At 46.7% G+C, this 17,085-nt stretch overlaps 1 protein-coding gene and 1 long non-coding RNA gene across 3 annotated transcripts in view; one reads left to right on the top strand and one right to left on the bottom strand.

Annotated features, from left to right (window-relative positions):
• Positions 1-1,138: 1,138 nt before the first annotated feature.
• LOC122675181 lies at positions 1,139-11,599 on the bottom strand. Its single transcript, XR_006335212.1, has 4 exons — positions 11,442-11,599; positions 8,135-8,303; positions 7,579-7,657; positions 1,139-1,231 (listed from the first exon to the last, which is right to left on the bottom strand). It is a non-coding gene; the product is annotated as an uncharacterized LOC122675181 (long non-coding RNA).
• Positions 11,600-11,691: 92 nt separating this feature from the next.
• The window catches only part of MX1 (MX dynamin like GTPase 1), a 46,315-nt gene continuing 40,921 nt past the window's right edge, over positions 11,692-17,085 (top strand). Inside the window, exons 1-3 of one of the 2 annotated variants that reach the window (XM_043873606.1) lie at positions 11,692-11,870; positions 14,428-14,505; positions 15,176-15,272. In XM_043873606.1, coding sequence (XP_043729541.1) covers positions 15,183-15,272 — 90 coding nt within the window. In that variant the 5' untranslated portion in view covers positions 11,692-11,870; positions 14,428-14,505; positions 15,176-15,182. The remainder of the gene's footprint in view (positions 11,871-14,427; positions 14,506-15,175; positions 15,273-17,085) is intronic. The other variant, XM_043873605.1, reaches the window with a different exon arrangement.

Here is a 17,085-nt window from a genome sequence, read left to right as displayed (position 1 = left end):
TCTGAGAAAAATGAAATCTGATGTTATCATTTATGTCATAACTTGTATAGTCAAATCTGCCCCTAAATACTTAGCACATTTCACACATGTGTACACATGCATTCACACATGTGTGCACATGCACACAGCCTCAACCAAGCCTTCTCACTTACCTCCTCAGGACTGACCCCAAAACTTAGGTGCGAGGCATCTAGGGAAGATGCTTAGTATCAAGTGTATGAGTTTCTGGGGACTGCAACACAAGGTAGCACAAACTGAGTGTCTTAAACCAACAGAAGTTGTTCTCTCACAGTTCTGGATGTCAGAAGTCTGAAATCCAGGTGTGGGCAAGGTTGGTTCCTTCTGGAGGCACTCTGAGTCCACAAGGACAAGCAAAGTTACTCATTTACAGCTGGCTGTAGCAAGTGGGTCAGCCACCATCACTTCCATTTTGGCAGAAACTCAAGGACAGGCAGAGGAGTGGGAAAGCTTTATAGTGGAAAAAAAATGAAGGCTCAGATTGCCCTGAGAGGAGGACTGAGCACGCGTGCACACACATGTTCTTCCTAGCAAAAAAAGTTCACAAGTATCCTGGCTTCTGGAGCAGCTTCTCTCAGTGCAATCTGAGCCTTCATGTGCAACAGAAATGAGCAAAAAGGTGGTAACATATGCTAAAAATAGAAAATCAGCTTAGGTTTTAGCATAATGTCACCTCTGTCTCCATCACCTTTCCCCAACTCTAAGACCACCCTGCTTATCCCATAGATATCCCAACTCCCTCACATTCTGGGAGGTGGATCTGAGACTTGTTCTTTCTTCCCCACTCTTGGCTGCTTTGTGAATAAAATCTTTGTCTGCTGCAAACGGACCTGGTTTGGTAAGGGAACCCTCGTCATTTGAAGCTATTGTTCCAGGAGTTACTGTTTGACTTCCCAGACTACTGGAAACAGCGACAGACTTCCTGCAAGTTGGCCTAAGACAGGCTGGCTTCTTTGGTTGGCTACTGCAGAAAATGGATTGATTTCCTAGACAGGTCGCTGCAGCCTGAAGTTCAGATTTTTCACATGTGGTCTGACCATTCACTGTATGTTAAGCCTCTGACAGCCTACAAAGAAGGGGAGGAGGTGAGGAAGTAAAGTAAAGGAGCCCTAAGTCCTGTAAACTATCTCCTGGTTTCACCAGTCTTGGGGAGGGGGTAGGTTATTTCTTCTTTCCTGCAGCCATTCAGAGGTGGGTAGGTCAGGGTGTCTCCCTGTGAAAAGAACAAAGGCAGTTAGGTTTAACATTCAGGCAGAGGGGCAGGGTTCCCTGAGGTCCTGTGGGACCCTCCTTTCTCCTCTGCCCTTGGACACTTCAAACCTGCTCCTACAGGTGAAATGTGCTTTGATCAAAATCTGGTGATCTGCCTATGCTTGAATATGATCCCTCCTGAAGCTGATTCCAGCCTCTCTACCCCCACACTGAATTAATTTTTGGAGACAGATTTTGGATGAAGTAGAAAAGAATAGCTTTATTGATTTGCCAGGCAAAGGGGGCCACAACAGGCTAATGCCCTCAAAACTGCGTGTCCCAACTTGGAGAGGGTAGTGAGAAGTTTTAGAGTAATGCTTCAAAAAGGACATGGCCAGCTTGTGGATGTTCTTCTCATTGGTTGGTGGTGAATCAACCTCTGGTTCCAACTATACTGGGGTCTATGTGCTTATGGGCAACATACCACTAATTTCTCCCACCTGACAAGAGTTTCAGTATCTGCAGAACAGCTCAAAGATATTGTTTTATATGTCCCTTGATGGGGAACCAGGACCCTGCTCCAAGGCTGTACTACTGCCTCTCAACTGTTTCTCCCTTGTCTCAGCATCACCTCCCTTCCCTAATCAGCAACTGCTGGAACTCGGGGAAGGTCATGGAGGCTGACTGAGCCTATTTTCTGTAATCAAGAAACGGGGGACACAGAAAGGCTTTTGTGCTCAGGAACTTCTCAAGGTCCTGCTCAGTATCACTCCCTCCCAGCCTCCCCTTGAGATTCCATATTGGGGTGGAGGTGGGGTGGGGAAGGAATATTCTCCCCAATCAATGGTACAGTGATAATATAACAGACAAAAGCTGACTCCATGTTGAATCTGTTTCTTTTCCTTTGACCTTTGCTGTTCATTCCTTTTGTTCTGTCTATAGCTATGTTGTGGTTGTTTAGTCTCTAAGTTGTGTCCAACTCTTTGTGACCCCATGGACTGAATCCCACCAGGCTCCTCTGTTCATGGCACTTTCCAGGCAAGAATACTGGGGTGGCTTGCCATTTCCTTCTCCAGGGGATCTTGCTGACCCAGGGATTGAAGCTGAGTCTCCTGCACTGCAGGCAGATTCTTTACTGCAGAGCCACCTGGCAAGTTCATCTATAGCTATAAACATACATAATGGCCTGCCTTGGGGACCGTGCCCCTCTACCTGAATGTTAAACCAAACTGCCTTTGTTCAGCTCACAAGGAGATACCCAGACTTGCCCAACTCTGAATGGCTGCAGGAAAGAAGAAATTAACACAACTCCTCCCCAAGACTGTGAAACCAGGAGATGTTTTGCAAGACTTAAGGCCTTTTTATTTCACTTCTTCGCCTTCTCCCCTTCTCTGTTCTATAAAAGAAATTAGCATCCAGACCCCCATAAGATGGTACTCTAGAACTCTAGTTCACCATCTTCTTGGATGGCTAATTCTTTGATAAAGTCACTGTTCTTTGTGATAGCTTACGGTGAACAGTGCCAAGCTTGTGGTCTCTAAAGGAGAAAATTTCATTCTGGGACCAAAGACACAGTCTCAGTCATTCAGAGCTTCGTGCAGCATATATTTTATTAAAGTGAAAGGATAGAGAAAGCTTTTGACATAGACATCAGAAAGAGGTAGAAAGAGTACCCCTCTCTTTGAGGTTAAGCAGAGCTTTATACATTTTTCAGTTGGCTACTAAGAATAGATAAAAAAATACTTCAAGGTTGCAAAACTTTTGCTAGACCTCTTTCCCACAACATATATCTTAGATAATATCAGCATAAGATTAGCCAAGGAGAATGGGCTCCTGGGCACCTTGTCTTCAAGCAAGAAAGCAGTGATATGCGAAAACAGACTCCAAGGCAAGATTTGTTACAATTATAATCATTAATGTGGAGCCTAAGAAAAGCATTTTCCAGGAGTAAGATATATTGTGATATATCATTAACTCTGGCCTTAAAGTAAAAAACCAATTTTCAGACAAGATATGTTGTTGCAATGCAGAGCTTTAAGAAAAGTATGTCCTTGAGCAAGATGTATTGTTGCTTAAACGGCCCATGTGACTAAGGCAACACAATGTGAAAAAAAAAAAGAATGTTTGCCTCCTCCTCCTTAAGGGGCCTTGGACTATCTATCAACCTGCCTAAGCTTTAACTTTCTCACTTGCCTCAACACCTCTTCTTCCAAATTATTGGTCTGTCATGTAGTGAGCACAGCAAGCTTGGACTTAGTAGCTATAAGACAAGGGACTATCCACAAGAAGGTATCTACAGGTGGGATAAACAAATTTGGATTGACCATCTTGTTTCTAATCCTTGAGGTCCTAAAATGCCCCCTTTGTCATGCATAGTGACATGGTATAATGGTTATCTATTTTTACATAACAAATTACTACAAATTTTAGCCCTGAAATTTCCTCACCATTTCTTGGCTCAGGAATTCACATGAGCCTCAGACTGGTGCCTCTGGCCCAGGGTCTTTCCTGAAGTTTCAGTCCAGCCGTGGACCAGTCAGCTGCACTTGAGGCAGGAGATAGATGGGTTTCAGGTCAGACATTTGAAGATGAAGTTCCAATACTCTGACCATCCGATGCGAAGAGCCAACTCATTGGAAAAGACCCTGATGCTAGGAAAGCTTGAAGGTAGGAGGAGAAGGGGATGATGAGGATGAGATGGTTGGATGGCATCACCAACTCAATGGACATGAGTTTGGGCAAACTCTGGGAGATGGTGAAGGACAGGGAAACCTAGTGTGTTTCAGTCCACAGGGTCGCAAAGAGTCAGACATGACTTAGCAACTAAACAACAGGAGGTTAGACGTTTACAGACAGAAATAACTTCCAGATAGAAATAAGAACAGGAACAGGGTAAATAGCTGGCTTTGCCTCTAGATAGACAATTAAGAGGAACAGTAATGGCACTGGCAAGAGTCCTGTCCAGATAAGAGATAAAGACCACAGATTTCTCATCCTCCGGATCAAGGAGGCCTTCTTGATTGCACATGCACAGGAAGGCTCCTTGGGGGTCAAAAAACAGAGGGAGTTGGCACCCTCCCTACGGGTAGTGATGTTAACCTTCCTGGGGGCCTCTTAGCTGGAATCCAACTTGGCTAAGAGATGTGTGCATACATGGGAGGATCCCGAGATATACCAAATGCAGCCTCAGAACCAGGGAAAGCAAGACGATTGGCCAGAGGAAACCTGGAAGAAATGCCCCACGTAAGTAATTCAAACTGCCATAAGGGCATGACTCTGAGCCCACCCGTGTGTGTCTATTCACACCTACTCTTTTTTCTCCTAATAAACACTTTACTTGTGGAAAATTATTTCTACAAAGCCAATGGGCCAGGCGCCTTATCACCAGCCACTGGCCCTGGTGGTCTAATGACTAGGATTCAGTGCTCTCACTGCTGGGGCCTGACTTCAATCTCTGGCTAGGGAAACCAAACCTTGCTGCAAGCTGCTGCAGGCCAAGGTCACCCCAGATCAAGTCCATTTCTCTGAGCTCCATTTCCTATTTCATTTATTTTTGCAATCTTCCAGATCATGTCTGTAGACAAATTAGCCCAGTGCCTGACGTGGTCACTCCACAGATGCTCCATAACCAAGAGATGGCAATTTTAACACAGAAATTCAACTTTATTCCATAAAGCATGGAACTCAGTTGCAGGCAGAGGAGGAACTGAGTCGGAATTTGCAGGAAATTGGTGCAAAGAACAGCCTGGACGGACCAATTCCCATTCCCCTAGGGAGAGTTCCCCGGAAGGCAGGTAACATGCACTGTTGCCTCCTCCATTGGAATATCAAACCTTCACCAAGTGATCACGACGAATGCCAGCTGGACAGCTGGCCCTTATCCAGGAAAAAATGATTTTGGAATGGCCACCAGCCGTCCCCAGTGACTCCACATTGGGCCATATGAGAGCTTCCCCAGTAGCTCAACGGTAAAGAATCTGTCTGCAATACAGGAGATCTGACAGGAGATGCGAGTTTGATCCCTGGGAGTTCCATTCCTGGGTCAGGAAGATCACCTGGAGGAAGAAATGACAACCCTCTCCAGTATTTTTGCCTGGGAGATCCCATGGACAAAGATGTCTGGTGGGCTACAGTCTCCGCGGTTGCAAAGAGTCCAACTGGGCGACTAACAACACCACCAAGCCTCGTCCCAGGGCCACCAGCTCAGCTTCACCAGAGTGACAGACCCTGCGTTTCTAATAAGCTCCAAGGTGAAGCCAATACTGCTGGCGGAGGGACCGTCTTTTGAGAAGCACGGATATATGTCACCCGCCCAGAAGAGAAAACGGGGCAGTGACACCAGACACTCAGTCTTCAGCAGGGACTGACAGGGCCCTGACCAGCGTCAGAGAGGGGAGCATGACCCTGGTGGGTCGGTTCCCAGGCCCCCCGGAGCCCCGCGCAACCCCGCGCTCCGGAAGAACTGCGTCCGGGCTGGATGCAAGGTCCCAGCAGCAGCGCGGCCACAACGCGCAGCACACAGGACAGCCAGGCTGCGAAATCATCCGGCGGGGCGGGGGGCGGACCCCTAACCCCACCCCCTCCCCCTCCGGAGCGTCCTTCAGTCTCCTGAGGCTCCGGCCCCCTGCCCCCGCCCCCCGCGCACCGCCCCTCCTCTCTGGATCCCTGGACTGTAGGGAGGCACCAGCAGGACTTCCTTTCTCTGATCCGAGAAGAAGAAACCGAAACCCAACTTGAATAGACTGGGAAACCGGAGACCAGAAACTGAGAGGCTTAGGGGGAACTCTCCAGGGGTCATATAAGGACCACTCTGCAGGAACAGCCAATCCTCCGACTCTTAACTCACTCATTCTTTAATTCTAGAAACATTTATTGAAATGCTATGTGTCAGGAACTGTGCTGGATCACAAGGATAGCAACAAACATCACCGACTTGTCCACCAGGTTGATGGCCTGGTAGCAGACAGGGCGTTCAGAAAAAGACCAAGACGGTGTGATGAAGCCATGGTCCCGGGAAGCCGCGAGCTGGGGCGTGCAGCTCCCAGAAAGCAAGTCAAGTCCATTAGGCCAGGAGAAGGACGGAGGCTGGCTGACTTCTGGGGAGAAGCCCAGGTGGAAGATGAGAGCCCTGAATTGGAAGTTCTTGTGCAGTGAGGAGGTATTACATTCAGGCAGTGGAGGTGGAGCGAGGTGATGCTGGGCATGCCAAGGTGAACAGGTTGGAATTCCTCTACCGGCTCCCATCCCTGCAGTGGGGTGCGGGGTTCCGTTCGCTTCCCACAGGTATCTGAGCTACAGGTAGGGAGTGACGCATAGAAGACTGCCCAGCCTGGTTTCCCATCAACACCAGTGCACCTCTCCTCTGCAAAGCCAGGCCAGCAGGTGATGAGACAACTGGACAAGAGCCAAAGAGACCTACAGAGCCCTGAGCACCCAAGACTGCATAGGCAGGAGGGGTTCTGGGGTCAGTGTGATTTTTTTAGCCTCATATTGATATGCTTTCCTGGAAAGGACCCTGATGTTGGGAAAGATTGAGGGCAGGAGGAGCAGGGGGAGACAGAGGATGAGATGGTTGGATGGCATCATCGACTCAATGGACATGAGTTTGAGCAAACTCTGGGAGATGGTGAAGGAGAGGGAAGCCTGGCATGCTGCAGTCCATGGGTTGCAAAGAATAGGGCATGACTGAGCGATTGAACAGCAACAAATGCTTTCCTGTGGATGCTGTGTTTACGCCAGACACTTTAATGAAGTTAGGAAACAGTAAGAAGAGGGTAGGGGGCTTCCCAAATGGCACGAGTGGTAAAGAACCCACCTGCCAATGCAGGAAACATGGGTTCAATCCCCATAAGAGACATGGGTTCAATCCCTGCTTGGGGAAGAGCCCCTGGAGGAGGACATGGCAACCCACTCTAGTATTCTTGCCTGGAAAATCCCCATGGACAGAGGAACCTGGCAGGCTACCGTCCATGAGGCCGCAAAGAGTGGGACCCGACTGAGTGACTAAGCACACACGTGATTACTAAGCACCCACTGTTGGTAGGTGGTTAGGCACTGGAGCATCCAAGCTTGATAGACGTTTATCAAGATGACAGCCTCAATGAGGAGGTGGCCATATCCCCACTATTCAGAACATCCATCTGAAATGCAAAGCATCTTTGCCTGAGCTAATTAAGCCCACGGAAGGGGAGGCTGGAAGAGGTGCGACCCAGGCATAGCTGCAGAGACAAGAAACACACAGCTGGGACTTGGCCAGAAAGGAGAATCTGGGAGCCCAGGATGACAGGTCAGCAGAAGTGTGATCAGGAGTGGTGAGTGGGGTGCTGAGCCTGGAGGGCAACTCTCAAGGGCTAAGAGTTTGACACTTACCTGGTAGAATATAGAGTCATCAGTGTCTCTCTAGTAGGGGAAGAATAGTCCACAATTCAGGTAAAAGGCTGTGAACTTCCTAAGAACAAGAGCGGCATCTTGTTAGCTTTAGCATGGAGAGAAGATGTTAGGGAACCCAGGCTCAAGAATAAAAGCTTGATTGCAGTCTAAGCTCCCCTACTTCCTAGTCAAGGGGCCCAAGAGGAACCTAACTTGTTGGCCTCAGTCTCCACATATGTAACCTGAGCATGATGACCTCACTCCCCTCACAGGGTGGTTGTGAAGGTGAGTTACTTTCTCAGGGTGGCACCCACACACTATGGCCTAGAGCATATAAGCTATTATTATCTTATTATTGAATTACATCCTAAACAAGCCCCTGAGTTCTTTAGGGAACTACTTTCTAAGGTGCATATGGAAGCAGCAGGTACTAAAATCCCAGGCCAGGAGGCAAGAGGGGGAGGAGAGTGAAGCATCTGGGCACCAATTTTAAGGATGCACTTGACCTACTGAGAGTGAGATTCTTTAAACCCTGAACTCCAGGCACCTCACTCACCTGTTCCTAGTTCTGGCCCGGGCAGTGACTTGTGCCCTGGCCAATTTTCACTTTTGCCAGTGGTTCTTCCTGGGTTCATTTCTGTACAGGAGTCAAGGGGAGAGCCTTCTGTGGTTTGAAGAAGTAAGATCATGCCTCAGATTTAAGTCTTCACTCTTCTTTGTGTCAGCTGAAAAAAATACATGCAAGCTAAAAGTTGGGAGATATACGTTATTCAGCAGAAACTTATAGGACTGCAAGCCCAGGAGACAGCATCTCAAGTGACCCTGAGAAAACTGCTCCGAGAAGGGGGCTGGGGAGAAGCCAGGTTATACAGATGTTTTGCAACAAAGAGCAGGTAGTTTGAATGCCAAAAAAATTTTTTTTGTATAAATTACAGAAAACCATATATCCCAAGGTAAAGAATTTAGCAGCTTTTCTTTGTATGCGCCTAGTCCAAGCTATGGTTTTTCCAGTAGTCATGTATGGATATGAGAGTTGGACCATAAAGAAAGCTGAGTGCCAAAGAAATGATACTTTTGAGCTGTGGTGTTGGAGAAGACTCTTGAGAGTCCCTTGGACTGCAAGGAGATCCAAACAGTCTATCTTAAAGGAAATCAGTTCTGAATATTCATTGGAAGAACTGATGCTGAAGCTGAAATTCCAATACTTTGGCCACCTGATGTGCCGAAATGACTCACTGGAAAAGACCCTGATGCTGGGAAAGATTGAAGGTGACAGGAGAAGGGAACAACAGAGGATGAGATGGTTGGATGGCATCACCGATTCAATCGCCATGAGTTTGAGTAAACTCTGAGAGTTGGTGATGGACAGGGAGGCCTGGTGTGCTGCAGTCCATGGGGTCACAAAGAGCTGGACACGACTGAGCGACTGAACTGAACTGAACTTGAACATTCTTTGGCGTTGCCTTTCTTTGGGATTGGAATGAAAACTGGCCTTTTTTAGTCCTGTGGGCACTGCTGAGTTTTCCAAATTTGCTGACATATTGAGTGCAGCATTTTAACAGCATCATCTTTTCAATCTGAAATAGCTCAGCTGGAATTCCATCATCTCTACTAGCTTTGTTTGTAGTGGTGCTTCTTAAGGCCCACTTGACTTCACACTCCAAGATGTCTGGCTCTAGGTGAGTGATCACACCATAGTGGTTTTCCAGGTCATTAAGATCTGTTTTGTACAGTTCTTCTATATATTCTTGCCACCTCTTCTTAATATCTTCTGCTTCTGTTAGGTCCATACCATTTCTGTCCTTTATTGAGCCCATCTTTGCATGAAATATTCCCTTGGTATCTCTAATTTTCTCTAGAAGAGATCTCTAGTCTTTCCCATTCTATTGTTTTCCTCTATTTTTTGCATTGATCACCGAGGAAGGCTTTCTTATCTCTCCTTGCTATTCTTTGGAACTCTGCATTCAGATGGGTTTATCTTTCCTTTTCTCCTTTGCCTTTCACGTCTTTTCTTTTCTCAGCTATGTGTAAGACCTCCTCAGACAACCATTTTGCCTTTTTGCATTTCTTTTTCGTGGGGATGGTCTTGATCACTGCCTCTTGTACAATGGTACGAACCTCTATCCATAGTTCTTCAGGCACTGTGTCTATCAGATCTAATCCTTTGAGTCTACTTGTCACTTCCACTGTATAATTATAAGGGGTTTGATTTAGGTCATACCTGAATAGCCGAGTGGTTTTCCCTACTTTCTTTAATTTAAGTCTGAATTTGGCAGTAAGGAGTTCATGATCAGAGCCACAGTCAGCTCCTGGTCTTGTTTTTGCTGACTGTATACAGCTTCTCCATCTTTGGCTGCAAATAATATAATCAGTCTGATTTCAGTATTGACCATCCGGTGATGTACATGTGTAGCATCCTCTGTTGTGTTTTTGGAAGAGAGTGCCATGATGGCTGCTAGATGGCAAGTATTCTCCTTCCTGAGTGCCTTTAGGGCTCACCAGTTCACCGTAAGCTGTGGCTACAATGGCTGGTGACTGTGACATCCTTGTTTACTGATACGGCAGGAAATATTCCATTTCTCATTTGTAACTAGGAAGTAACTGAGGCCTGGATGGGTAAGCAGCCATGCAAGGGTTCCTTGATAATTGCTGGGGAAGCCTGTGTTCTCCCATTAGACCCCAGGAAAGGGCCCCATAGAACATGCCAGACTTCAGGCCAGGGAGCTGCTCTGTGTGGCCCCCTCTCCTTCTTTTGGGTGCCAGCACATTGAAATTGGTTCCACCCAAGTTTTCCCGATGTGGCTGAAGAACGTCACTTGCCCTATCAGTAAACAAAAGATATTGCAGCCATCACGCCAGCAGCCACTGCATTTTTTGACCTGTGACGGTACATGCTTGAGGGATTCAGGATGAGGAAAAGCGGGATGCTGGCCCTAGACAGCTAAGGTGCACATCAAAGGAATAATTTCAAGGAGCCCAGACTCTTGCATCTTCCCATACATAGGAAAGTGCTGAATTTATGTACTTGAGATGTCAGTTTTTTTCTTTAATTAACAGTAACTTTGTTAATATTTTCACTACCTGGATTTTGTTGCAAAAACTCCTATATATTCTGGCTCCTTTCTGACCTGTTTGGAGCCATCCCTAAGAGCAATCCGAGAGGCTGTCTTCCAGGGTAAGTCCTCAGCAAGTCCACCAAGTAAAATATAATTCTCAATTTTTTTAGGTGTGCAGTTTTTTTCTAAAGTCTACATCTGACCCCAGCACTTGGAAAAGGAGCAGTTCTGGGTCTTTGTGTAGGGGGCAGGAGACCCTCGATAACCACAGGAGTCTTTGTGGGGAAGACACTTGTTTAGCTGAGCCAAGGAGAATGGAGGTAGGGTGCCAGCCCTTTCCAAAATGAAATTTTACTCCTCACTCCCAGAGTCCTCCGGGAGGGCTCATCTTTGGGTGTATTTGACCTTTGTCCCCCACTTTCTATTCATTTCCATCCTGAAGAAATCAAATGAGCTAAACTTCAGGGAGGGTTTGGGACTTCCCTGGTGGTCCAGGGAACATTCTGCTTCCAATTCAGGGGGCACAGGTTCAATCCCTGGTCAAGAAACCAAGATCCCACATGACATGCAGAGAGGTCAAGAGATTTAAAGGTGGTGGGGCGGGGGCGGGGCTTGAAGAGGACAAGGAAAATTGAGAAAGGAGCCTGATGTAGGTCTGGGTGAGGAGGGGGCTAAGGGGGTAACTCCCTAGCATGCTTTAGAATCCCTACCGGTGCTGGAATGTTCCCAGTGAACCTACAGCAGGAGTTTGATACCCAGTTATCAATGCCTCTGTTCAAACAAGGGACCAGCTAGGCTCCAAGCTACCTTCGGCTTTGGATGACTCAGGGCTGCTTGAACAGAGGTTCTCAAACTGCCAGGAGCTTCAGAAGGGCCGGATAAAGCTCGGAGTTTCTGATGCAGCAGGTCTGGGTGCAGGCCGAGAATCTGCATTTCCCTCAAGCGCCTCGGGGTGCTGCTGGTGCGGGGCGCACCTCTAGTGCCTCTAGGATACAGCTGAGGGTGCGGGGCGCAGGGACCTCGGGAGGCGCCGGTGAGAAAGTGCGTCGCCCGTTCGGTTTCGGTTTCCTTTCTGATCCGCAGCCCTGAACATTTTCTAAGAGTTTCGTTTCCCCGAGGCTGGGTAGCAGATGCGGGACGGGGAGGCGGGGTCGGCGAGCTAGGGGCGGCGCTCGCGCTGCATAAAGCCGAGGAGAGCGAGCGCCGGGAGCCGGCGGGTCACTCCGCTGGGGACGGGTAAGTGTAGCGCTCCTGGGTCTGGGCACCCTCCGCCGGTAGGGGCATTTGGGCGTTTGGCTGGGAGTTGAGCGCTCTGGGGTGCCGGTATTGCGCAGACGAGTAATAGTAAAAATGAAAATGATTAATAGTTATGGCATCCCAGAATTCTTGCCTGGAGAATCCCATGGACAGAGGAGTCTGGTGGGCTGCAGTCCAGGGGGTCGTAAAGAGTTGGACACGACTGAAGCGACTTAGCACGCAATAGTGACGATGACATGATGATGATAATGCAATGTTCGCTGGGTTCAGAGCATACTTGATTCTGCTTTCCCACCGACACGCTGCTGAGGCTCTTGAGTGACGCATCAAAAAGCAGGACGCCCCTCCCGTCCTCCAAGCACTGGCGATTTTTCTGCCTGAAGAAATAGGAAGGTGGAGCGGAGCAGGTAAAGAGGGGCTCCGAGGGAGCTAAGGAGTGCAAGTCAAATTTAAGTCAACGCCGGGAGCGGGGAGGCATCCTTGGAAGCGCAAGGACCCGGGGATCTTACCCAGTCTCGCTGAAAAGAGCGATGTTGGAGCCGAGGGTCTCCGCCAACAGGTTTTGCCTGCGGGAGCTTCTCTATAGAAAGCCGGGCGGGGCTGGCCGGGAAGATGGGGCAGGCACTGAAGTGCCCTGCGCGGAGTACAAGTCGCCCAGGGGATGGAGAGCTGCTTCCGGCAGCTTGTGCAGCGGGATGCGATGTGTAGGGCCGGCGCAGTTAGTTTTCCGGGTGGAGCGAGGTAGGACAGTCCTGGGGGCTGACCGAAAGCCCAGGCGTTGCTGAGACCTGCAACCTGCAGAGCAGCCAGGGGTGGCATTCTCAGAATTAATAAGTCAAATTTTACATCAAGGTTTTGTTGGAAGTAGGGAAGTAGGAGGGGATGTGTTAATTTCTTCTTTACTGTAGTCATTCACAGGCGGCTGGGTCTGGATGCTTCTTGTGAGCTGAAAAAGTATTTTAGTTTTACATCCTGGCTTGGGGGCCATTGTGTTTACTCTAAGCAGTAGGGAACATCCCTTTAATGATTAACTTGTGGCAAAAGCAATACTGTTGCAGGAAGGGGGACCCCTTCTAGGGCCGGAAACTGAGTTCTTATCTAACACTTGGAAATGGGTTGTCCAAGGAGACACATGTGCTGACAAAGCAAGAGATTTTATCCGGTAAGGGCGCCCAGGCAGAGAGCAGGAGGGTAAGGGAACCCAGGAGAACAGCTCTGCCAAGTGGCTTGCACTCTTGGGTTTTATGGTGATAGGATAGTTTCGGGGTTGTCTTTAGCCAATCATTCTGATTCAGGGTCCTTCCTGGCACCTTGGTCAGCCAAGATGGATGCCAGCGAGAAGGATTCTGGGAGGTGGTCAGACACGTGGTGTCTCCTTTCGACTTTTCCTGGACTCTTTCGGTCGCTGGTGGCTTATTAGTTCCCTGTTCTTTACCAAGACCTCCTGTCATAAAACAACTCATGCAAATGGTTACTGTGGTGCCTGGCCAGGGTGGGTGGTTTCAGTCAGTGTTCTTCCCCTAACAATAGAATATAAAGGTAAAAGTAAAAGAAACAGCTCTAATATGGTGTCAGATTTGTTATTCCCTATTACAATCATGAACAATTTAAATGTCAGTGAGTTTTTGGAAGGTGAAACACTTCTATGAGAAAAAGCAAATATAAATTCTTAAAAGATTACCTGGACTGAATTATTTAGGCTGTTCTGTTCAACAAGTGCAGCCAGATGCTGAATGTGACAAGTAAGTAAAACACTGATTTTTATTAATGAGATGGCCTTGCCCCAAAGATCCAAATTGATTTTCAAAGACTGTCTGAGATAGGTACAGATATTTAAGATGTACAGACAAAACTCACAAGACTTGGTTTTCACGGAATGTCACTTTATGAAACAAAGAGAGGGACTTCTTTGTTCTCAAAGCACCCATGGTCATCGAGTGCTAGCCCTGGGGATCGATGATGCCACATGACTGGGCTGGGTACAGTAAGGTCAGCTGAGGTTGTGGTCTTTAACCCAGGGCCCCAGCTCCAGCCGAGCAGCCCCTGGGCACACGAAATCTTTCCAAAGGCATGGGGGTGGGTGGTGGTTAGGAAATAAATTGCCAGACTCCATAAGTATTCTTTAAAGTTGATCACCTTTCACTATACAATGAACAGAATCCATCCCTCCCCCACACTTTTTTTTTTTTTTTAAGCAAGCTTGACCTTTCAACTTGCCCTTTCAATGTGGATCCAAAATCCACATAGGCCTTGGGGGAGAGTCCCTAGAGAAGATAGAAGAAGAGCATCAGGAAAAAAAAAAAAAAAAAAATGTTGATCCAGTACACTGACAGCAAGTCTCTCTGCTTTGTCCTTCAACCTTAGAATTTAAATATTTAAGGTATACAAAAGGACTCAGGGGACTGTGAACTTCCTTCAAAGCACATCCCCTCTGCATCTTCACCATTCTCAGCAATGGGATGTATGGTGATGAGCACTGTTATGTATTGTATTCACCGGGTTTTGGTCTAATTTGTATGTTTTGCCTGATTCCAAGGTGGTGTTGGAGGAGAGCTCTGCATTTCTGCCAACTAGTCAGCACTACAGTGTCAGGTAAAAGGAAGGTATATTGGAGGTAAGTGCTTTATACTTTTTATAACATGTATTTCAAGTCCTAGGAGAAATATATTTTCATTTACTTTTATCCGAAATTATTACATATTATAAGTTTTAGTACTTAGAAGTTTATGGTCCCAGAAAAAAAATTATAAATTTTTAACATATAGTCCAGTGGTTAGGACTCAGCACTTTCACTGCTGGGACCTGAGTTCAAGCCCTAGTCAGGGAACTAAGATCATGCAAGCTATGCAACATATATATATATATATATATGTTTGGGTATTAAATGATCAAATATTTAGAATCCCTCATCTACATTGGAAAGAGTCTTACAGTAATTTTATTTTTAAACATAAATTTTAAAATGCATTAGAAATTTCATCCTTTGTTGCTATTTCAATTTGTGGTGAAAAAAATTTTTGATGTTCAACCTGTAATCATTTTGGGAAATACAGAGTTTTAAAAAAGCTTTTGGCATCCAGAAGCATGTCTTTGAAGACCCCTGAGCAGGGATGGAGCATTGTCTTCATCTGACATTTGGTTCCTTGGAGTTCTCCTGTCGTTTCTTTCTGAGCTCCCACTCTATCCCTGTGTGTCCCACGGTGGGTTTGGGTCCATGATTGAATGTACCCAGCTCCTGAATTGTGTTAATCCTTATGTGCTTGATTTATGCTGAACTGATAAAGGAAGAAGATGGTTCATTCTGACTTGGATATCGAAGAACCTATTTCACTTGAATCCAGTCTAAATGGAAGTGATGATATGATGGGGGAACGTGAAACTGTAAGTTGATGCCTGAAAATCACTATCCATGTAGACATGAACTGTGTTCACTTGTGGGCTGCCCATTGATAACAGCGATGCCCTTGCTGCCTGAGGGATGCTCACTTCCTCATCTCTCAGGGGCTGGATGTGGATGCAAAGATGTGACTCATTTTGCTTGGGCCCTTCTTGCAGCCAAATGCCATTAGTGTGTTGCCTTAGCTGATGCTGAAAGTGAAAGTGTTAGTCACTCAGTCATGTCTGTCTGTGACTCCATGGACTGTAACCTGCCAGGCTCCTCTGTCCATGGGATTCTCCAGGCAAGAATACTGGAGTGGGTAGCTATTCCTTTCTCTAGGGGATCTTCCCAACCAAGGAGTCAAACCAGGGTCTCCTGTATTGCAGGAGGATTCTTTACCATCTCAGCCACCTGGTTGGGGTGCAATTTTGGTCTGGAAAATCCAGGCAAGAGGCTGATGGGCTGGTGTAAGAATTGGGCCCAGGCACTGGGCCCAAGGAACCCTGTGAGATCACATGCCCACATCATGATTCAGTCTCGAGCTCAAACCTCCTAAGTGTCATTGTGCTATCCCCGATGTTGGTCCTTTAATGGACCGGAACCTGCTGGTCCAGAGTCGACGATAAGAAAGTAAGAGAGAGAAAGAGGCTGATAACTTGTTGGTCCTTTAATGGACTGGAACCTGGTGGTCCGGAGTCAACGATAAGAAAGTAAGAGAGAGAAAGAGGCTGGTATCCCTGGTTTACGCGGAAAGCCAATAGAGTCCTATTCTTAGGGTTCGCGATGCTGCACGTAGGCACCAGGCGCCCTCTCGAGTGGATGAAGGCACAGAGCGCCTTCTCGAGAGGGTCTTAGAAGTCCGGGAAAGAAAGTGAGCTCAGTGGGCCTCCGCGCTCCAAGGAATTAGCCAGAAATAGAGAGATAGAGAGAAAGAGAAAGAAAGAAAGAAAAAGAAAGACACGGGGACCAAAGCTCTGATAGAGGAAAGGTGTTTTAATCAACATGGTGTGGGCATATATACAGTCTTACAAGGTGGTTATTCTCAGCCAAGACAAAGATTAAAATTCCAGACTTACAAAACATAAGATGATCCCTATCAAAGAGAAGGTTGCAAACGATCAACTTTTCATTAGAAGGAAGAGGGTATTTAACACTGTAATGAGAAATGCCTGGATTCCTCAGCCCCGGGAAAGGCAAAGGCGTGCCTCTCCTCTTAACTCCTGAATATTCAGGAATCAATAAGGGCCAGAGGGTTCCGGACAGATTCAAAACAGCACACAGGAAGCCTTTTGTTAAATGTTTTCTGACAATTTCCCCTATTTTATTATATTTGTAAAAAAAAAAAAAAAGGTCCTGACCAAATGAGTTTGGTATTAACCAACCTTATAGAAAGGCAACGAACAACAAATACAATTATCAAGACAATTACCAAAGTTACAGTTTTAGACACGATGCTGTGGGTAATACTTTGAAACCATCCTTGTGGGTCTAGCCCGGATAATTTGTTCAGCTAAAGTTTCCAAATTAGTGGAAGAGGGCAGACATTTAGAAAAAGTTTTAAAGATTTCCTTTTTGCAGTAATTGTACATTTAGAGAGGCATTATCAAGTAAATGAAATTTGATTTGTTCCCAGCTATAGGTACTATGATTGAAATGAACAGGATTAACACAAAATTGGCAATTAATACAATTTACAGGTTAAATTGTAAGTGGGGCACAGGCCTGTATAAAATATGATTATAGCAAAAAAAATAGTTACTATGACCATGACTGGTCCCTGTGAAATATCCGGTCTGAGTCCCAAGTTCTCTGGTG

Source organism: Cervus elaphus, chromosome 19 (assembly GCF_910594005.1).
Source record: "Cervus elaphus chromosome 19, mCerEla1.1, whole genome shotgun sequence".
Classification (NCBI taxonomy): domain Eukaryota; kingdom Metazoa; phylum Chordata; class Mammalia; order Artiodactyla; family Cervidae; genus Cervus; species Cervus elaphus.
This window is presented reverse-complemented; position numbering and strand designations above follow the sequence as displayed.